Genomic DNA, 15,784 nt, shown 5'->3' with positions numbered 1-15,784 from the left:
AGATGATGGCCAAAATAATCCTTCTGAAAAACAAACCTAACCTGCTCCCCTCCTCGTGAGGCCTCAGTGACTCATGACTTCTTGCAGAACAAAAGGAAAAACAACTCTTCAGGCGGCCTAAGAGCCGCTCTGTCCGGGCCTCCGTGCTCTCCCCGGCCTCTTCCTCCGGGCAACCTGCGAAGGCAGTTACTGGTCGCTCCCACAGCTGTGTCGAGGCTCTGCTCCTTCTCCCTGGGTTCCCTGGGCCTGAAACGCCTACCTGAATGCTGGCGTCCGCAAGGTTGCTGCTCCCAGGCACGGAGGGGGACCGGGACTCTGGTTCTGCTGCACACGAGCTCCAGCGGGGAGCCGGCGCCTGCCCTGCCCGTGTCCCCTCCCCGAGCAGGTGCCCATCTCTCGAGGGCCCGAGCAGTGTCCTTCACGCACCCAGCGCTACCCACTCCAGCAGGACCAAGAGAGACAAAAACAAGCAAAACGCACAGCTCCCGGCTCTCAAGAGCTCACCTGCCCCTCGATGAGGGAACGCAGCACGGACCTGTGGGAGGTTACGTAACGGCCAAAGTGGAAAATGACCCGCCGCTGCCGAGTACCACAGTGACTCCAAGCCAAGCCCAGCCACGCGGCCAGTGGCCGCCAGGGAGAGGAGAGCAGCCACGGCCTGACACGCTGCCCCAGGTGCACAGAGGAGTGGGAGCACCTCGGGTGTGGACGGCGAGGAGAACCAGAAGGACGGACTGCGGCCCGACCATGCGGTAAATGCACTGACTGTCACTACGCGTCCTCGAGACAATTGCTGAGGGGCCTGTCGGCAGTAAGCACCACGAGCAGGTCCAGAAAGATCGCATCGCTGGGCCTCAAGAACTTAAGGACACTACACTCCGGCCCTACAGGTGCTCTGGCCTCGAGCTCTAGGGGAAGCACGGGGACAGAGTGGTCCCGGCGCTCCCCGTCCCTGAAGCCATGGAAGCTGTACACACCGGGGAGCGTTCTAAAAACGTCTGCAGTCGCACAACCTCGCAGCTAACTTGGAAGACCGCAGGCGGCCCCGGAATGAGGCCGGCTGCTCAGGATGGAAGCCACGCGCGCCCCTCCGCTCCCAGTCCGCCGGCGGCCTCGCCGTGCGGCACTCCCGAAACGCGAACCGGTTCTTGCTGAGTCCAGGGTCTTCTCCTCCTTACCGTCTCTGCTTCACTCTTACTTGGTCGGGGAGTACCTGAGTCTGAGCACCCACCTTCCACTCCCCCTCAAACACTCTGTTCTCCCGGGCTGCGGAACTTCGCGGGTTTCTGCTTCCCTCCCTGGAACCGCTTCCTTCCTCCTCTGGGCTCTGGAAATGTGGGTCCCAGGGGGTATTTAATGTCTGTTCCCATGTGTCCTCTCTCAGAGGGTACCGGTACACTTCCCAGGCCCCACTATTCCTCTGTGTTCAGTGGGCCTCGGTCCACTGAGTTGTTCTGTAAGCATTGTACACGTATTTGTCTTGAATTCCCCCAATACGTGAGTTCCTGGCATGTGCCAAGCATTACCACACACTGGTGCTACAGGGGAAAAGTCTCCACCCACCCCAAGACACACGACAGGCAGAAAGAGCTCTGCAAGGACGGCTCCGGGGGTTCCGGCACGCAGTACAAACCCTAAATCAACAACCACCATCCAGACGCTGCGCGCCCAGCAGGGAGAACACGCGGGTTCTGCGAAGAAGACGGAGGAGGGGCGGTGGCCCTGAGTATCCTCTCACCCAGTGACCCGCTTGGGAATCTGGGCTTCCTGTCCCTGAAACTAGATTCCATGGGCTCAGAGAGCTTGCCTCCCAGGAGGGTAACACTTCCACTGGGGACAAGAGAAGAAGGCCATTACATCTGAAGTGACAGCTGCTGCCTGGTCATTTTGGACTCTCGTGCCAAGAGCAGCAGGCCAGGAAAGAAGTCATTTTCATGGCAGGATTAAGTAACTGCAATCCTCTGGAAAAAGCACAACTAGGGGGACAAAAAGTAGGAGGGAAAAACATGTGTGGCATGAGGGTGTCTCCTGGGATGCCCATGCCCTGGTTTTTACGGCAAAAGGACAAGGGCAGCAGACAGCCTGAGAGATGCACGGTGACTGGGGACAGAGACCTCACAGGGATGACGCTCTGCGTCACTTCACCAAGACTGTCTTCCCCCTCTGCCTTCAGCTCAGGTCATGATCTCAGGGTCCTGGGATCGAGCCCCGTATCGGGCTCTCTGCTTGGCAGGGAGCCTGCTTCCTCCCCTCTCTGGCTGCTGCTCTGCCTACTTGTAATCTCTCTCTCTCTCTCAATCTGTAAAAAAGAAAAAAAAAATTAAAAAATAAAAAAGACTGTCTTCCCGTCAATGGTCGAATGGAAAGCAGAAGAGGGACGGGGTGGCCAGGGTTGCCTGGAGACCAACGTCCCCAGAAGGGGATGAAGTGTGTCCTAATCTTCCTCTTGAAGGTTTCTCCTGCGGCAAGAGCGTCACTGGAATCCTGCAGGAGCTGCTCCAAGAACTTCTGTCAACCAGGAAGATGCCAGCAGCACAAGGGGTGGGTGCTTTGGCCCACCGCCCGGACCCCCTGCTTCCCCAGGACAGAAGTGCCCCACCTTCCTGCCACGGGGGAGTGCCGGCAGCGGACAGCTCTCCAGGGCCACCCCCTGCGGACAGCGTGCAGCACAGGCCAGCCAGTCCACCCCAGACCGGCGGTCTGCACCCAGGGACTGGCTGCTGGAGGCTTCCAGTGTCAGCTCTTTGGCCAAATCCAGTGCAATCTGGAAGGGCTCTCCATGGCTCTCTGTGAGACTGGCTCAGACCCTCTTCGTAATTCCTGGTTCCGTCTCCCCGTGTCCTTCACCACCACTCCCCCCGAAAGATGCGGATTCTGACAGTGTTCCCTAAGAAACTTGATGTATGAAGATGTCCCTGGGGACGCCAAGCTAAGCAATACGACCTCTCTGGTTTGCTCACAAGCATGGGCTCCACGAGCTATCTAATGGGAAGTCCTAGGTATTCCGAAGGTACCTCGGTCAATGTATTTCCCCCAGATCTGCTCTTTTGGTATTGGAGAAATGGTGCTGTCATCAATCCATCCCATTATCTAAGCCAGAAACCTCAGAATCATACCGTCTCTTTCTCTCCCTCACAGCTCTGCCCATTCTACCTGGAAAACAGACTCACATGACTTCAGTTTTTGGACTCTGGTCTGAGTTCTCATACTTTTCATTCTTCCTTCTCTTTCCTTGTAGGATCCAGCTCCCCCTCTTGCTACACACAAGGTTCCGTCTATGGCTTATGTTCATGTTGGATATAATTCTCTTAAAGGACTCACTTGGCACCTAGTCAACCCTCTGAAGCTGACTCCATGATCTACACCTCCAGCTCTGAGGTGAGAGGTCTGTCCTCCACATTTAAATACATCATAGGTCTCTGTTGTATGTTCCAGAGTCATCTCAAGGTCAAATACCTCTGTAGGGAACAACCTGGGTTTTCTTTTTCTCCTATAGGCTCAGCCCATTAATAAGGGTATATAAACTCTAGGACCCCTATCTCCAATGGGACACCTGGGATGCCACACTTGATCTCACTTTTCCAGACCACTGTGAGGCCTGTAGACCTAGTTCTCACACCCGGTGAAGGCAGGAAGGAAATAGGGAGATGGCGTGAGAGAACAGTATCCTCTCTCATACCCCAGAGGGTAAAGGAGACGGACATAGAGATAAAGAGCCCGGTGTGCTGGATGGCAGAGTGCCAGAGCGAGATCGGTAGGAGGGTCGGGCTGACATACAGTAACCCTTGAAAGACAGGGTGCCATTACAGTGTGTGCATACAGCAGTTTTTGCAGATCGATGTGCAGTATTTCCTGATACTGATGACGAGGCTAAGAAAACACAGCCTTCGATTCGCTGGTTATTCCCCTGAAACTTTCTCATCTTCACAGTCTCTCCCTTTCAACCAAGGAAAATCGAGAAGCTTCACATCTGCTCTTCACTGCAGTGCACATGGTAACCAGCATTTTAACAGGAACACACTGTGGCTTTTACGAGATTATAAGGACAGATAAATATCACGTCTTGTTAACTAGGTTGGTGTTTCTCTAGGAAATTATGTTTATCTAATAGAAGTGGAATAAGAATGCCCAGTTTGACCAGTCCTTTCAGCTGCAATTTTTTTTTTTTTTTTACTTAAAAAAACCAAAAAACCCCCCAAAGGGCTAAGAAAACCACTAACAGAGACCTACATCCTATGTGGAAACGTCAAGTTCTCCAGGCTGCGATGCGCAGCAGTGACGCGTCCTCTCGGCTGCACAGTAAGCCGCAGAGGTGAGGTGTGCCGAGCACTTGGGCCTTTCCAATCTGTCTGCCGCTGCCTACCTGCTGTCTCTGTCGTCTCACTTGTGCGAACTGAGAGAGCGTCAGCTGCCGGTCAAGCCGCTCCATCCTCTGCTGTCTCTGGATGTCGACGGTGGCCCCCATCCCAATCCGGGCTTCAGTGGCGGGTTCTGGAGATGAGAAGATGGGCTCCAGCGTCCAAGAAAAGAAGTTTGCCATCCATATGGGAACGCAGAGCGCCTGGTGGAGCCGGAACACTTTGCTGTGGTAGCAGAGGCCCGATGCCTGAAAGAAGGAGGTTCCATGGGATGGTTTCACCGTAACCACGTTCGAGAACATACTAACGCTGACATCAGGAAGACCATCAAGTGCTTCCCAGGCTATGCTCCTTCATTCTAGCAGTGCTGGGGGTAATCAACACTCCTATCAGGTGCGCAGCAGTAAGCAGGACAAGTAAACAAGAACATAATTTACTCACTAAACAAATTTGTTTTTATAAAGCTAGAAGAGACAGCAAAATCCTAACCACTTCACACTCAAAGAACTGGCTAAGTATTTAAAAAACAATGTTTTCTTTAACAAAAAAAGCCATACAAGATCTGATTACTGAAACACTTTCACACTGTACTACCTCTGTGGTTACTCTTACTGGCAGATGGCCATCAGAGAGATACTGGCAAAAAACAACTTTAAGGGATGCCTGAGTGGCTCAGAGGGTTGAGCATCTGCCTTCGGCTCAGGTCATGATCCCAGGGTCCTGGGATCGAGCCCTACATAGGGCTCCCTGCTTCTCCCTCTGCCTGTCAATCCCCCTGCTTGTGCTCTCTCTTTTTCTTGCTGAGAAATAAATAAAATCTTAAAAAAAAAAACACCCCAAAACTTTAATGGCCAATGATGCAATCCAGCCATATAATAAATTTATCAGAAAATAAAGACAGTTTACAATTTACATAGTGTTCTGATACATTTTTCAAGTACTGATTTTTCTAGTTTTAAAATCCTTGCCAATAGTAATTCAGAATTCTATTTACAAACAAGCCCATTTTTTTTTTTTCATCTTTAAGGTAATTTATATGGTATGAGACATCTCAAGACTGGTTTTCTAGGTTAAAATGAGTTTGGCTATTCTCTTGTAGAAAAAAATCTTAACTTTTGTGAATCTGATTCTTAGGATAAATTATTCATAGCAAATTAGAACATATTTGACAAGGTGCTAACAGGAAAAAAGTATACTTTAATGTTTTAATAAAATTTAAATCAATTCATGAGGCAAGACTTTGTTGAGCACTGTTCCAGGCACTCGGCGGACAGTGGAGGGCAAGATCGAAGGCCCTGTTCTTGTACGGGTAACAGCGGTCGGTAGGGCAAATACGGAGTGAGGCAGCAAACACATAAAACAATTCCAGGTAAGTTCTGTGAAGGAAACAAAGTAAAGTGGCCTAGAGCAGGGACTGTCTGTAGGTCAGTGCCAGGGAAGCTTTGGAGGAAGTGACTTTTGAGCGAAGCTCTTCAGGATAATGCGGTGCCAGCGATCTGAAGACGTGGGAAGAACATCTCAGGCAGTGCAAACCGAAATGCGACGCAGCAGTGCGCCCGGGAGCGTCTAGAAGAGACCTGGGTGGGGACCTGGACCTCCAGGGAAAGCTCAGCAGAGGGAAGGATCTGGGGGTCTGGGGCACTGACAGCAGTTCAGGCAACAGGAATAGGCAAGAGCAAGGGCGCGGGACAAACAACAGAAGGGAGAACTTCGGATTCAACCCAGCAATATTCTGTGCGTGGACGGGGTAGAAGCCAGTGGACCCATCTGGCAGCCCACCAGGGGACAGGGGGAAAAGGCTTAGCGTCAGCAAAGCACAGAAAACATCTCAGGCTGGGGACAGCCAGTATGAACCACACAGCTCCGTGGTCAACCAGGCCAGGGAGTAAAATGACCCCTGGATCTGGCAAAAACGGAAGCCTTTGATGACCTTATAAGCACAGTTTCGGTGCTGTGGTAGGAGCGAGAGATAGACTGTGTAGAGGAAGAGTGAAGGCAGAGGAGTTCTGGTTTCAAATAATTTCTGTGTCACTTCTCTCAAAACTGGTACAGAAGAACAAAGAAAATGAAAACAGAAACAAATTCCACATTCAATGAAACTAGAAAGCATCTGTAATCCTGAGCCACACGAACAAAATGGAAAACACTGAGTATTTAGAAATCACTTGGCGCAAGAGAAGAAAGGTAAATCCAAGTACTGGCAAGGTCCCTGAGAGCTCAGACAGGCTCAGGGATTAGAGGCACCAGGAATGCAGAAGGCTAGAGCGATGCAAGGGCCTGTCTCCAGAGGAAGCAACCCCAATTCCTGCCCAACCCGGCGTCGCCCATACCCACCCTCTCTCCTCCAGGGAGAAGGTAAAAGTTCTGCAGGGGTGAACCAAGGAAGTTCCTGAAGTGCGCAGAGCCGGCTCCGAGGGGAGGCCCGGGGCTCTGCCCCCAAGATTCCGCCCAAAGGTCTCACAGAGTGAGGCTTCCAGAAGAAGACAACAGGAGCATGGACAGAGCAGGACTGTACTTCAAGAGATAATAGTTAAGATTTCTCCAGAATTAATAAAGAATATAAATCCCAGATCGATAATGCAAGAGTCCCAAGAGGGATAACAAAATGGAATTTATATCTATATGCAATGTTGTGAAACAAAGAAGCCCTTAAAAAAGTTACCAGAGATAAAACAGACTGCCTAGAAAGGAAAAAGCATTAACTATCTGCAGAATAGCAACTGTTAAAAAGAAAATTTTGAAACTATAAAAAAAAGGCACACTAAAGAAAATCCTAGTAATAAATAAAGGCATCACATCCATGAATGGGAAGATGTGAAACTATTAATATACAAATTTTCACCAAATCAAGACACAAAGTCAATGTAATTCAAAATAAAACCTTAACAGCTTTTTGTTGTTGTTGTTGGAACTTAAATGCCAACTCTAAAATGCATTGCATTTGGAATATTTAAAGTTTAAGTTTTAAAAACATCATGTTGGGAGAAACCCACCAGACAAAAAAATATATTCTATGATTCCATTTTTGCAAGTGGATCGATCTGAACGATCTGTCTCCAGTGGGAAAACCACGGAGCGAAGCGTGAGGGTGACGACTGTCTGGCCTGCGAGACCCGGGAGGGGGGGTGCTCGGAGGCTGGCAGTACTCCGCCCTGTGTGGCGTTTTGTGGGTGTGTCCACTTTCCAGGGATTTGTTTGGTTTCATGACATTTCTAGTTTACGAACACTTGGGTGTGTTATATATACAATAAAAAGACTTTAAAAAAGAATAAAGGATCCATTATGGCCAATTAATGATAAAAAGGCTTATCAGGTTTCAGGATATGATATAGAGTTTGGGTAATTAAAACAGTGTGGTCTCGGGGCACCTGGGTGGCAGAGTGGGTTAAAGCCTCTGCCTTCGGCTCAGGTCATGGTCTCAGGGTCCTGGGATCGAGCCCTGCATCGGGCTCTGCTCGGCAGGGAAAACAAAAAAAAACAAACAAACCCCCACCCCCCAAAACAGTGTGGTCTCTATGTAGAGCTACTCAAAGTAACCTAAAGACCAAGCATGTAGAAAGAGGCTGTGGGGGACAAGGGCATGTGGTAAGTCAGAGGGAGCTCTACAGAAGGCTGCAGAACAGACCTGCCTTCCCATCATGTGTAAACTCCCAGCGGATGAAGGAAATAAACAACTCACCGAACTTTAAATCTTTCTGCACAAAATACAGAAGGCACATCTTTTCGACACTGGGATGGGAAGGATTTTTTTTTTTTTAAGATTTTATTTATTTATTTGACAGACAGAGATCACAAGTAGGCAGAGAGGCAGGCAGAGAGAGAGGAGGAAGCAGGCTTCCCACTGAGCAGAGAGCCCAATGCGGGGCTCAATCCCAGGACCCTGAGATCATGACCTGAGCTGAAGGCAGAGGCCTGATCCACTGAGCCACCCAGGTGCTCCAGGATTTTTAAACAAGGACCAGAAAGTACAAACTATAAAAGAAAATAACATTTACTCACTTAACAATTTAAAATCTACAAGTATGCCACAAATTACCCTAAGTGAAGTCAAAGGACAAGTAAGAGCCTAGAGAAAGTCCTTAGAATCCTTGCAGGCAACAAAGGCAATGTTCAAAATACATAAGGAAACTATACATTTATCAGAGCGAGACAATCAACCCAACTTAAAAAGCAGGTGAAAAGACCATTTCAGAAGAGGAAATTCAAAAGGCCAACACACACATGAAAAGATTTTTATTCTCACTTGTTTTTAGGGAAATGCAATGTTAAATATAGGAATAGAAAAAATGGGAAAATCTGGGATCCAGTTTGGGTGAGGACTAGGAGGACAGAGAACCCTCCCAGTCCTGAGGGAAAAGTCCAAGTGTTCCGAGCTCTGCAGAGAGCCATCCGAGGACAACGCCCGTGGAGGGCTGAGGCCTTGCTTTAGGGAATCTTCAACTGCAGAGCGGACTGTAACAGCTAGGAAATGGAAACAAAAGTGTCCCCAGACAGCAAAGGCTAAGGGCTGGCTCATTCATTCAAGGGAACACTAAGCCGCAGTTCAAATAAATTCGGTGTACATGTGTTAAGGTATTTTTAAATTTATCATCGACCACGTCCATCTTTTTACAAGATTCGGAAACATAAGATAATAGTATATACTATTTATGGGCACAAACTTACACAGTAAGTATAGAACCATGGAGCTTTTTTTTCCCCCTACAGCAAGATGAAGGAAACAGGAGGTGCAGGGGGTAGCAATATCTGTGTGTTTGTGCGTGTGTGTGTGTATAATTTTTTTTAAACAAAGAAAAGGGAGTAATTATGGCAAAAACATATAATGGATTGGAAGCAAGGAATTGGAAATCCCTTTTCTGAAGATCTGAGTAGGAAGGAAACAGAAAATAGCACTGGTTTTGCTTAAGACAGCAGAATGTTGGGGGCGCCTGGGTGACTCAGTGGGTTAAAGCCTCTGCCTTCCGCTCAGGTCATGATCCCAGAGTCCTGGGATCCAGCCCCACTCAGCAGGGAGCCTGCTTCCCTTCCTCTCTCTCTGCCTGCCTCTCTGCCTACTTGTGATCTCCGTCTGTCAAATAAATAAATAAAATCTTTAAAAAAGAAAAAAAAGAAAGACAGCAGAATGTTGTTATACACATAACCAAATAGGAAAACAATGATCAAAACAGAACTGCGAGATCTGAATTAAGTATAAAAATTAAAATTTTTGGTCTTTAATTTCAAAGCTTCAACCATGATTGTGAATTTGTCCACTTCTCCCTTTAGTGCCCTTTTAACTTCTTGTGTGCAGTCAGAAACTGTTAGTAGGCATGCATATACTTATAACTGACCCTTTTATCACAACAAAGTATCCCTCTTTGTTTTAGGATTACTCATATAGAAATCTATTTTGTCTGATATTAATGTGGCAATGTCAGCTTTCTGTTTTCATGGTGTATTTCTTTATATTTGACTTTCAACTTTGTGTGTCTGCATTTAAAGTATGTCTTATAGATTGCATACAGCAGTTTCTGGCTTTTAATTCCAGACTCATGATCTCCACCTTTTGTTTGTTTAGCTCTTCAGACTTAATGGGCTTACTATGATATAGGTGGATTTTGCTATTTGGTTTCTATTGGTCTCATCTGTTTTTTTTTTTTGTTGTTGTTGTTCTTTGTTCCTTCTTTCCTATTTTCTTTTGTGTTAAGCCAATAGTTTTGGTATTTCAATTTGTTTACTGGGTTTTGTTTTGTTTTTAGCAATACCTCACAGAATATTTTTCTGGTGTTTGCTCTAGGGATTACAATATCCATCTTTTTTTTTTTTTTTAAAGACTTTATTTATTTATTTGACAGAGAGAGATCACAAGTAGATAGAGAGGCAGGCAGAGAGAGAGAGGGAAAGCAGGCTCCCCGCTGAGCAGAGAGCCCGATGCGGGACTCGATCCCAGGACCCTGAGATCATGACCTGAGCGAAAGGCAGCGGCTACACCCACTGAGCCACCCAGGTGCCCCTACAATATCCATCTTTAACTCACCACATGTGCTTAGAGTTAATACTGAATTATTTCAAGTAAAATACAGGAAACTTGCAAGAATATAGTCCCACTTACCACCACCACTGCAAACCAATGCTACTTTATATATCATACCTATATACTTATAAACCTAGGAATATGGTGTTTTGTTTTGTTTTTTAAAGATTTTATTTATTTACCTGACAGACAGATATCACAAGTAGGCAGAGAGGCAGGCAGAGAGAGAGAGAGAGAGAGAGAGAGAGAGAAGCAGGCTCCCAGCCGAGCAGAGAGCCCCATGCGGGACTCGATCCCGGGACCCCGAGATCATGACCTGAGCCGAAGGCAGCGGCTTAACCCACTGAGCCACCCAGGCGCCCTGGTGTTATTTTTGTTTTACGTAATCATATGTCTTTTAAAGAAATGAGGAAAATGTAATGAAAATGCATAGTTGTTGCCTCTACTTAGCGAGTTCACAGGTTCTTTCAAGGAACTGACGAAAGCTAAAGATTTTCAGTCTCCTGCCACGCTTACCCCGTCCCCCACCATCATGTATACACTCACCAAAATCATGTATCAGGACAATTTATAACAATGAGGATAATTTATAACTCTGGTAATAAACGAATATATTACTGCAAATTCTGGCAGGGATAAAATAGGGCTTTTACGCTCATCCGCTTGAATTTCATCCCAACGGTTTGCCTCCTATTTGAATGTGTGCTTTGGATAAGGAAGATCCAGTTTGGCTTCTGCATCGAGAACAGTGTCTGGCAGTGAGTGTCAGAGCTCATTAAGTATTTCCTGGGAAAATGGAAAATTCATAAATGTTCTAAAAAATACATTATTTTAGATTCTTTCAAGGGAAACTGGGAAGTTGCCAACAGACAGATTTTTGGTGCTAAGTTTATACTTTCCCATATGACACAAAGGTAGAGATCACCTGTCTATGCCTCTGGTGCACCAGCATGACCTCAAGTTGTCAACTAATTAAAGTGCTCTTCATAAACGTTAGGTATTCGTAGTGGATTAAAATATGAAGAGCTTAAACAGTTTAGTTTCCTATAAATATTTGATAATCATCACCTTATCCTATGACAAGATGGGATAACAATGACTGCATTCAATTCTCCCTGAATTATACACCTCATTACTACCAAGAGCTTTGAGAGAGTATTACTTATTATTATGCTACCTTAATTTATACATTACTTTTAACTTTAATTTTCATTATCTCAGAAAGCTTTCATGTATTGGGACTTCTGAATGAGAATTTTCTCGAAATCCCCAGTTTGTGAAAAAACAGCCTTTAAAAATAGACTGTATGTTCAGATTTGCATGTCAAGAGGCCGGGGGAAACACTAAGGGAGGGGTTCCTGTGGCCCTCAGAGCGGGAAGCCCAAGGTCAAGCTGATAGGCCCAATTGACAGGGGACAAAGCAGTAGCAGTGGTCTTGGGAAGGCCAGGCTGAGATCCAGGATGACCAGATACTCATGCCACTGTGTGTATTTGGAAGGCCAGCTAGAGCCAGAATGAGATCATTCAAGCAGCAGGAATCAGGAACCCTGGCCCAGGAAAGGAAACCGAGGTCAGGAGAACAGAGGGCAATCTAGGCCACCTGCAGTGGGAAGTCCACCCCAAAGAGCGGGGCTACAGCCCTGGGTAGGTGCTAGGTGCTCCCCGTAAGCCAAAGAAGCTGTTATCTCATAAATCTGAGAATGTAAAACAACAGGAAATTGTTTTCTTTAGGCCATTAATAAACATGGATGTCAATTACACACTTACGATTTTTCAAATTATTAGTCCTTTTAGAAAGGGAATCAAGAAATAACACTCACAGGGCAAATAATTTAACTGGCTACGTAGCAAAGAGGCGAAACCCTCTTGCTTACAGAGAGTAAACCTCAAGCGTCCTCTGGTCCTGCTTAGTGTAAGCATGTAACCACAGCAAGGCTCACATCTTCAGGAAAATGAGAAACCATGACCGGGCAATGACACCCAGGTGTTTGACGATCTCTTTCTGCAGGCAAGTGTGGCTGAACAAAAACCCCCACAGCACACTGCACTGCCAAAGTCCTGGAAACCGTGGTCTCGACATCCCGAAACCTATCACCTGACAGGACAGCAGGGTAAACAGGGTAAAAAGAGCTGCTCTCTGGGGGAGAAAGTACCGCCTCTGCAAGGTGGGAATGAGCCAAGGGAGCAAACATCCCTTCGCACCCAGACCCCATTAGACAGACTCCATATGTACTCAAGTCCCGACGAAACCGGACTGAGGCTTTTCATCCAACCTTTATTCTTCCAATACATACTTGCTTAACATTTATTATGTGCCAGGCTGTGTTGTAAATGCTGGGATACAGCAGGGAGCAAAACAAAGAAAACTGTTGCTCTAAACAGACCTTAAGTTTACATATTCCGTTTCTTCACTAAAAATGCTAAAGAAAGAAAGAAGAAACTTTGGAATTACTTTTTTTTTTTCCACCCAGAGAATATGTATGCAAATTAGAGATGCCTAAAGTGATTTCTGCCACTGGTGATTAATTACAAAATGATTATTCTTCCCATAACAGACAGAATCATGTGGCTTTAACACTCATTAAAAGAGTCTTACAATCTTGTTCTTTGTCAAGTACAAAAATGATTCAGATGAACTTCCTATAGCTCTCATCTTTTACTGTCATCTTGAAGTATCTAATTAAAGCACTGGATATCTTGATTCTTGGGAGGTTACACTGGAATAAGGACAGAATTAATTAGACTGTTCACAGACTATTTGTTAGGAAGCTGCTCTAAACTCTTCCTTTTGGAAAATCATGTATCAGGATTATAAGGTTAAATGTTCAAAGCAGAAAACCGCAAATAACAATGGCATAAGTACAACAGAATTTTATTCTCCCTCATGTTATAAAAGCTCTAACCATCTTAGCTACATTCCAGGCAGCAAAGGGAAGAAAATGCGGAAGGACAGAAGGACAAAAAGGCTACTTTAAGGAGGCTTCCCAAAAGTCCCACCAATATGTGGGTTTACAGCTGACTGGACAGGATGCCAGGATTTAGTGTGATTGGCTACACCCAAATGCATAGGAAGTGTGATCTTCCAGCTGGAGGTACTCCTGCCCCAAATAAGAAGAAAGTTCTGCTACTAAGGAAAAGATACATGAGACAGCTAAGAGTCTCTATAGCACATGGAAAAAGCCTCAATCAGGTGTGTAAATCTAAATACTTTCTAGTGTTCCTTTTAATGAGGAGACCATCCTCCTTTAAAATGATACTCATTTTCATAAACTGATTCAAGAAACCAAAATTAAAGAGAAAACAGGCTTATGCTGAAACTTGTTTCTTACATTGGTATAAAAATAATAAACTACAGATGAATATGAAAATGTAGAATGATTAATGCATTTATAGACTCAAAGGTGAAAAACTCAGTGCTTTCTAAGGCAAGAACAAGACAAGGATATCCATTTGTATTTAACACTGTATTAGAGGTCTTAGCTAGTGCCATAAGGAAAAAAATAGGCACAGAATAGAAAGAGTGAAACATATTCCCTGAGAACATGATCATGCCTGTAGAAAACCCTAAGGAATCCACAAAAAAAGCTACCAAAAATTATAAACAAATGCAGCAAAACTGCAGGACACAGTAACAATATACATAAAATTAACTGTTTCTATATACCAGCAACAAACAACTGGGATAAAAATTATAAAAACAACTCCACTTAAAATACTATCAAAACCCACAAATATTGAGGAATATATTTAATAAAAGAAATACAAGGCCTATACACTGAAAATTTAAAACCTATAAAGGGGAATTAAAGATTTGTTAAATAAATGTGAAAATATACCATGTTCATGGATTGGAGGACTCGATATTATTAAAATGTTTATATTAGTTATCTATTACTGAATAACAAACTACTCAAAACACAGTGGCTTAAAACAGTAAGCACTAGTTATACACACAGTTTATAAAAAAGGTCAGAAATTTGAGGGCAGCTTCACTGGGTGGCTGTAGTTCAAGGTCTCTCATCAGGCTGTAGTCAAGATATCAGCCTACTTTCACTCATCTGAAGTTTGGAGTCACACACCAGCATTTCTGCCATAGTGAATTGCTATGTATAGCCTACACTCCAGGAAGGGAAATTAAACTCCCATTTCCTGAATTATAAAAGGATTTGTGGGCATATTTTAAAGTCATCACAATGGCAATTCTTCCCAATTGGTCTACAGTTTCAATGCAATCCCAAATAAAATCCTAACTGCCTTTTTTTGTTGTTGTTGGTCAAGAAATTATAAGCGGATTTAAAAATGTGTATGGAAAGTCGATGTGCCAAAAATAGTTAAGCCTGTTTTGGAAAAAAAAAAAAAAAAAGAACAATGCTGTAAAACTGATTTCAACTTAATATAAAGCAGAAGTACTCAAGACAGTGATATTTGCGTAAGGACAGACATATAAATCACTGGGATATAAAAGAAAGTCACGAAACAGACCCGCACTAGTCAGCTGATTTTCAACAAAGGTGCCAAGGTAATGAAAGGAGCAATGAATCTCATCAACAAATGATGACAGAATGATGTTAGGTATCTATCTGTGTGAATGAAAATAAATCTCAATCCTTACCTCCTAAGAATCATTCAGATGGGATCTTAGACTTAAATGTAATATCATAAGCTATTACATTCCAGAAAAAAATACAGAATAAAATCTTTGCGGCACTCGATTAGCAAAGATTTCTTAAATAAGACGTCAAAAGCAGAAACTATTTTAAATATTGAAAACAGAATTAATCAAGATTAAAAACTTTTGTTCACTGGAACAGTTAAGAAAAGGCGGCGGCAAGCCACAGACTGAGATAAAATAAAAAAAAAAAAAAAAACATCCAACAAAGGGCTTATGTCCAGAATATAAAAAGAATTCTTTTACCTCAATTATAAGACAATGAAAATGTAAAATATCTGAACAAATAGCTCACAAAGGAAGCTATACAAATGGCCAGCTGGTACAAGAAAAGATGTTCAAACCACTAGACATTAGAGAAATGCAAATTAAAGCCACAAGGTATCATTACGTGCCAACTAGAATGACTAAGGTTAAAACAACTAACAAGGCCAAGTGTAAGGAAGGATGCAGGCCAACTGGAACTCATGTATTGATGGTGGAAATGGAAAATGATACAGCCACTTGGTAGAATCATACTGTGCTACTTTATAATGTTAAACATACATATCACCCAGAAATTCTCCTCCTAGGTATTCACTGGAGAGAAGTGGAAACTTATGGCCACTATGTTCACTGCTGAATTTTATTGTCTATAAATAACACTTTACTAATAAATAAAAGGAAAAAAAAGTTTTCCTAAGAAGGTGAGCGTGGAGATCTAGAAAGATCTAGACATCTAGATCAGAAATCTTTTCTATTTTA

General features: G+C 44.5%; 1 protein-coding gene across 2 annotated transcripts in view; it reads right to left on the bottom strand.

Annotated features, from left to right (window-relative positions):
* Window positions 1-15,784, bottom strand: part of UBAC2 (UBA domain containing 2) — a 172,685-nt gene that overhangs the window by 34,081 nt on the left and 122,820 nt on the right. For both annotated transcript variants that reach the window (XM_046028266.1, XM_046028265.1), the window contains one exon: window positions 4,364-4,606. In XM_046028266.1, the coding sequence (XP_045884222.1) occupies window positions 4,364-4,606 (243 nt within the window). The remainder of the gene's footprint in view (window positions 1-4,363; window positions 4,607-15,784) is intronic.

Source organism: Meles meles, chromosome 14 (genome assembly GCF_922984935.1).
Source record: "Meles meles chromosome 14, mMelMel3.1 paternal haplotype, whole genome shotgun sequence".
Taxonomy (NCBI): Eukaryota; Metazoa; Chordata; class Mammalia; order Carnivora; family Mustelidae; genus Meles; species Meles meles.
Note: the sequence above shows the minus strand (reverse complement) of the source record. Positions and strands in the feature narration are given on the sequence as shown.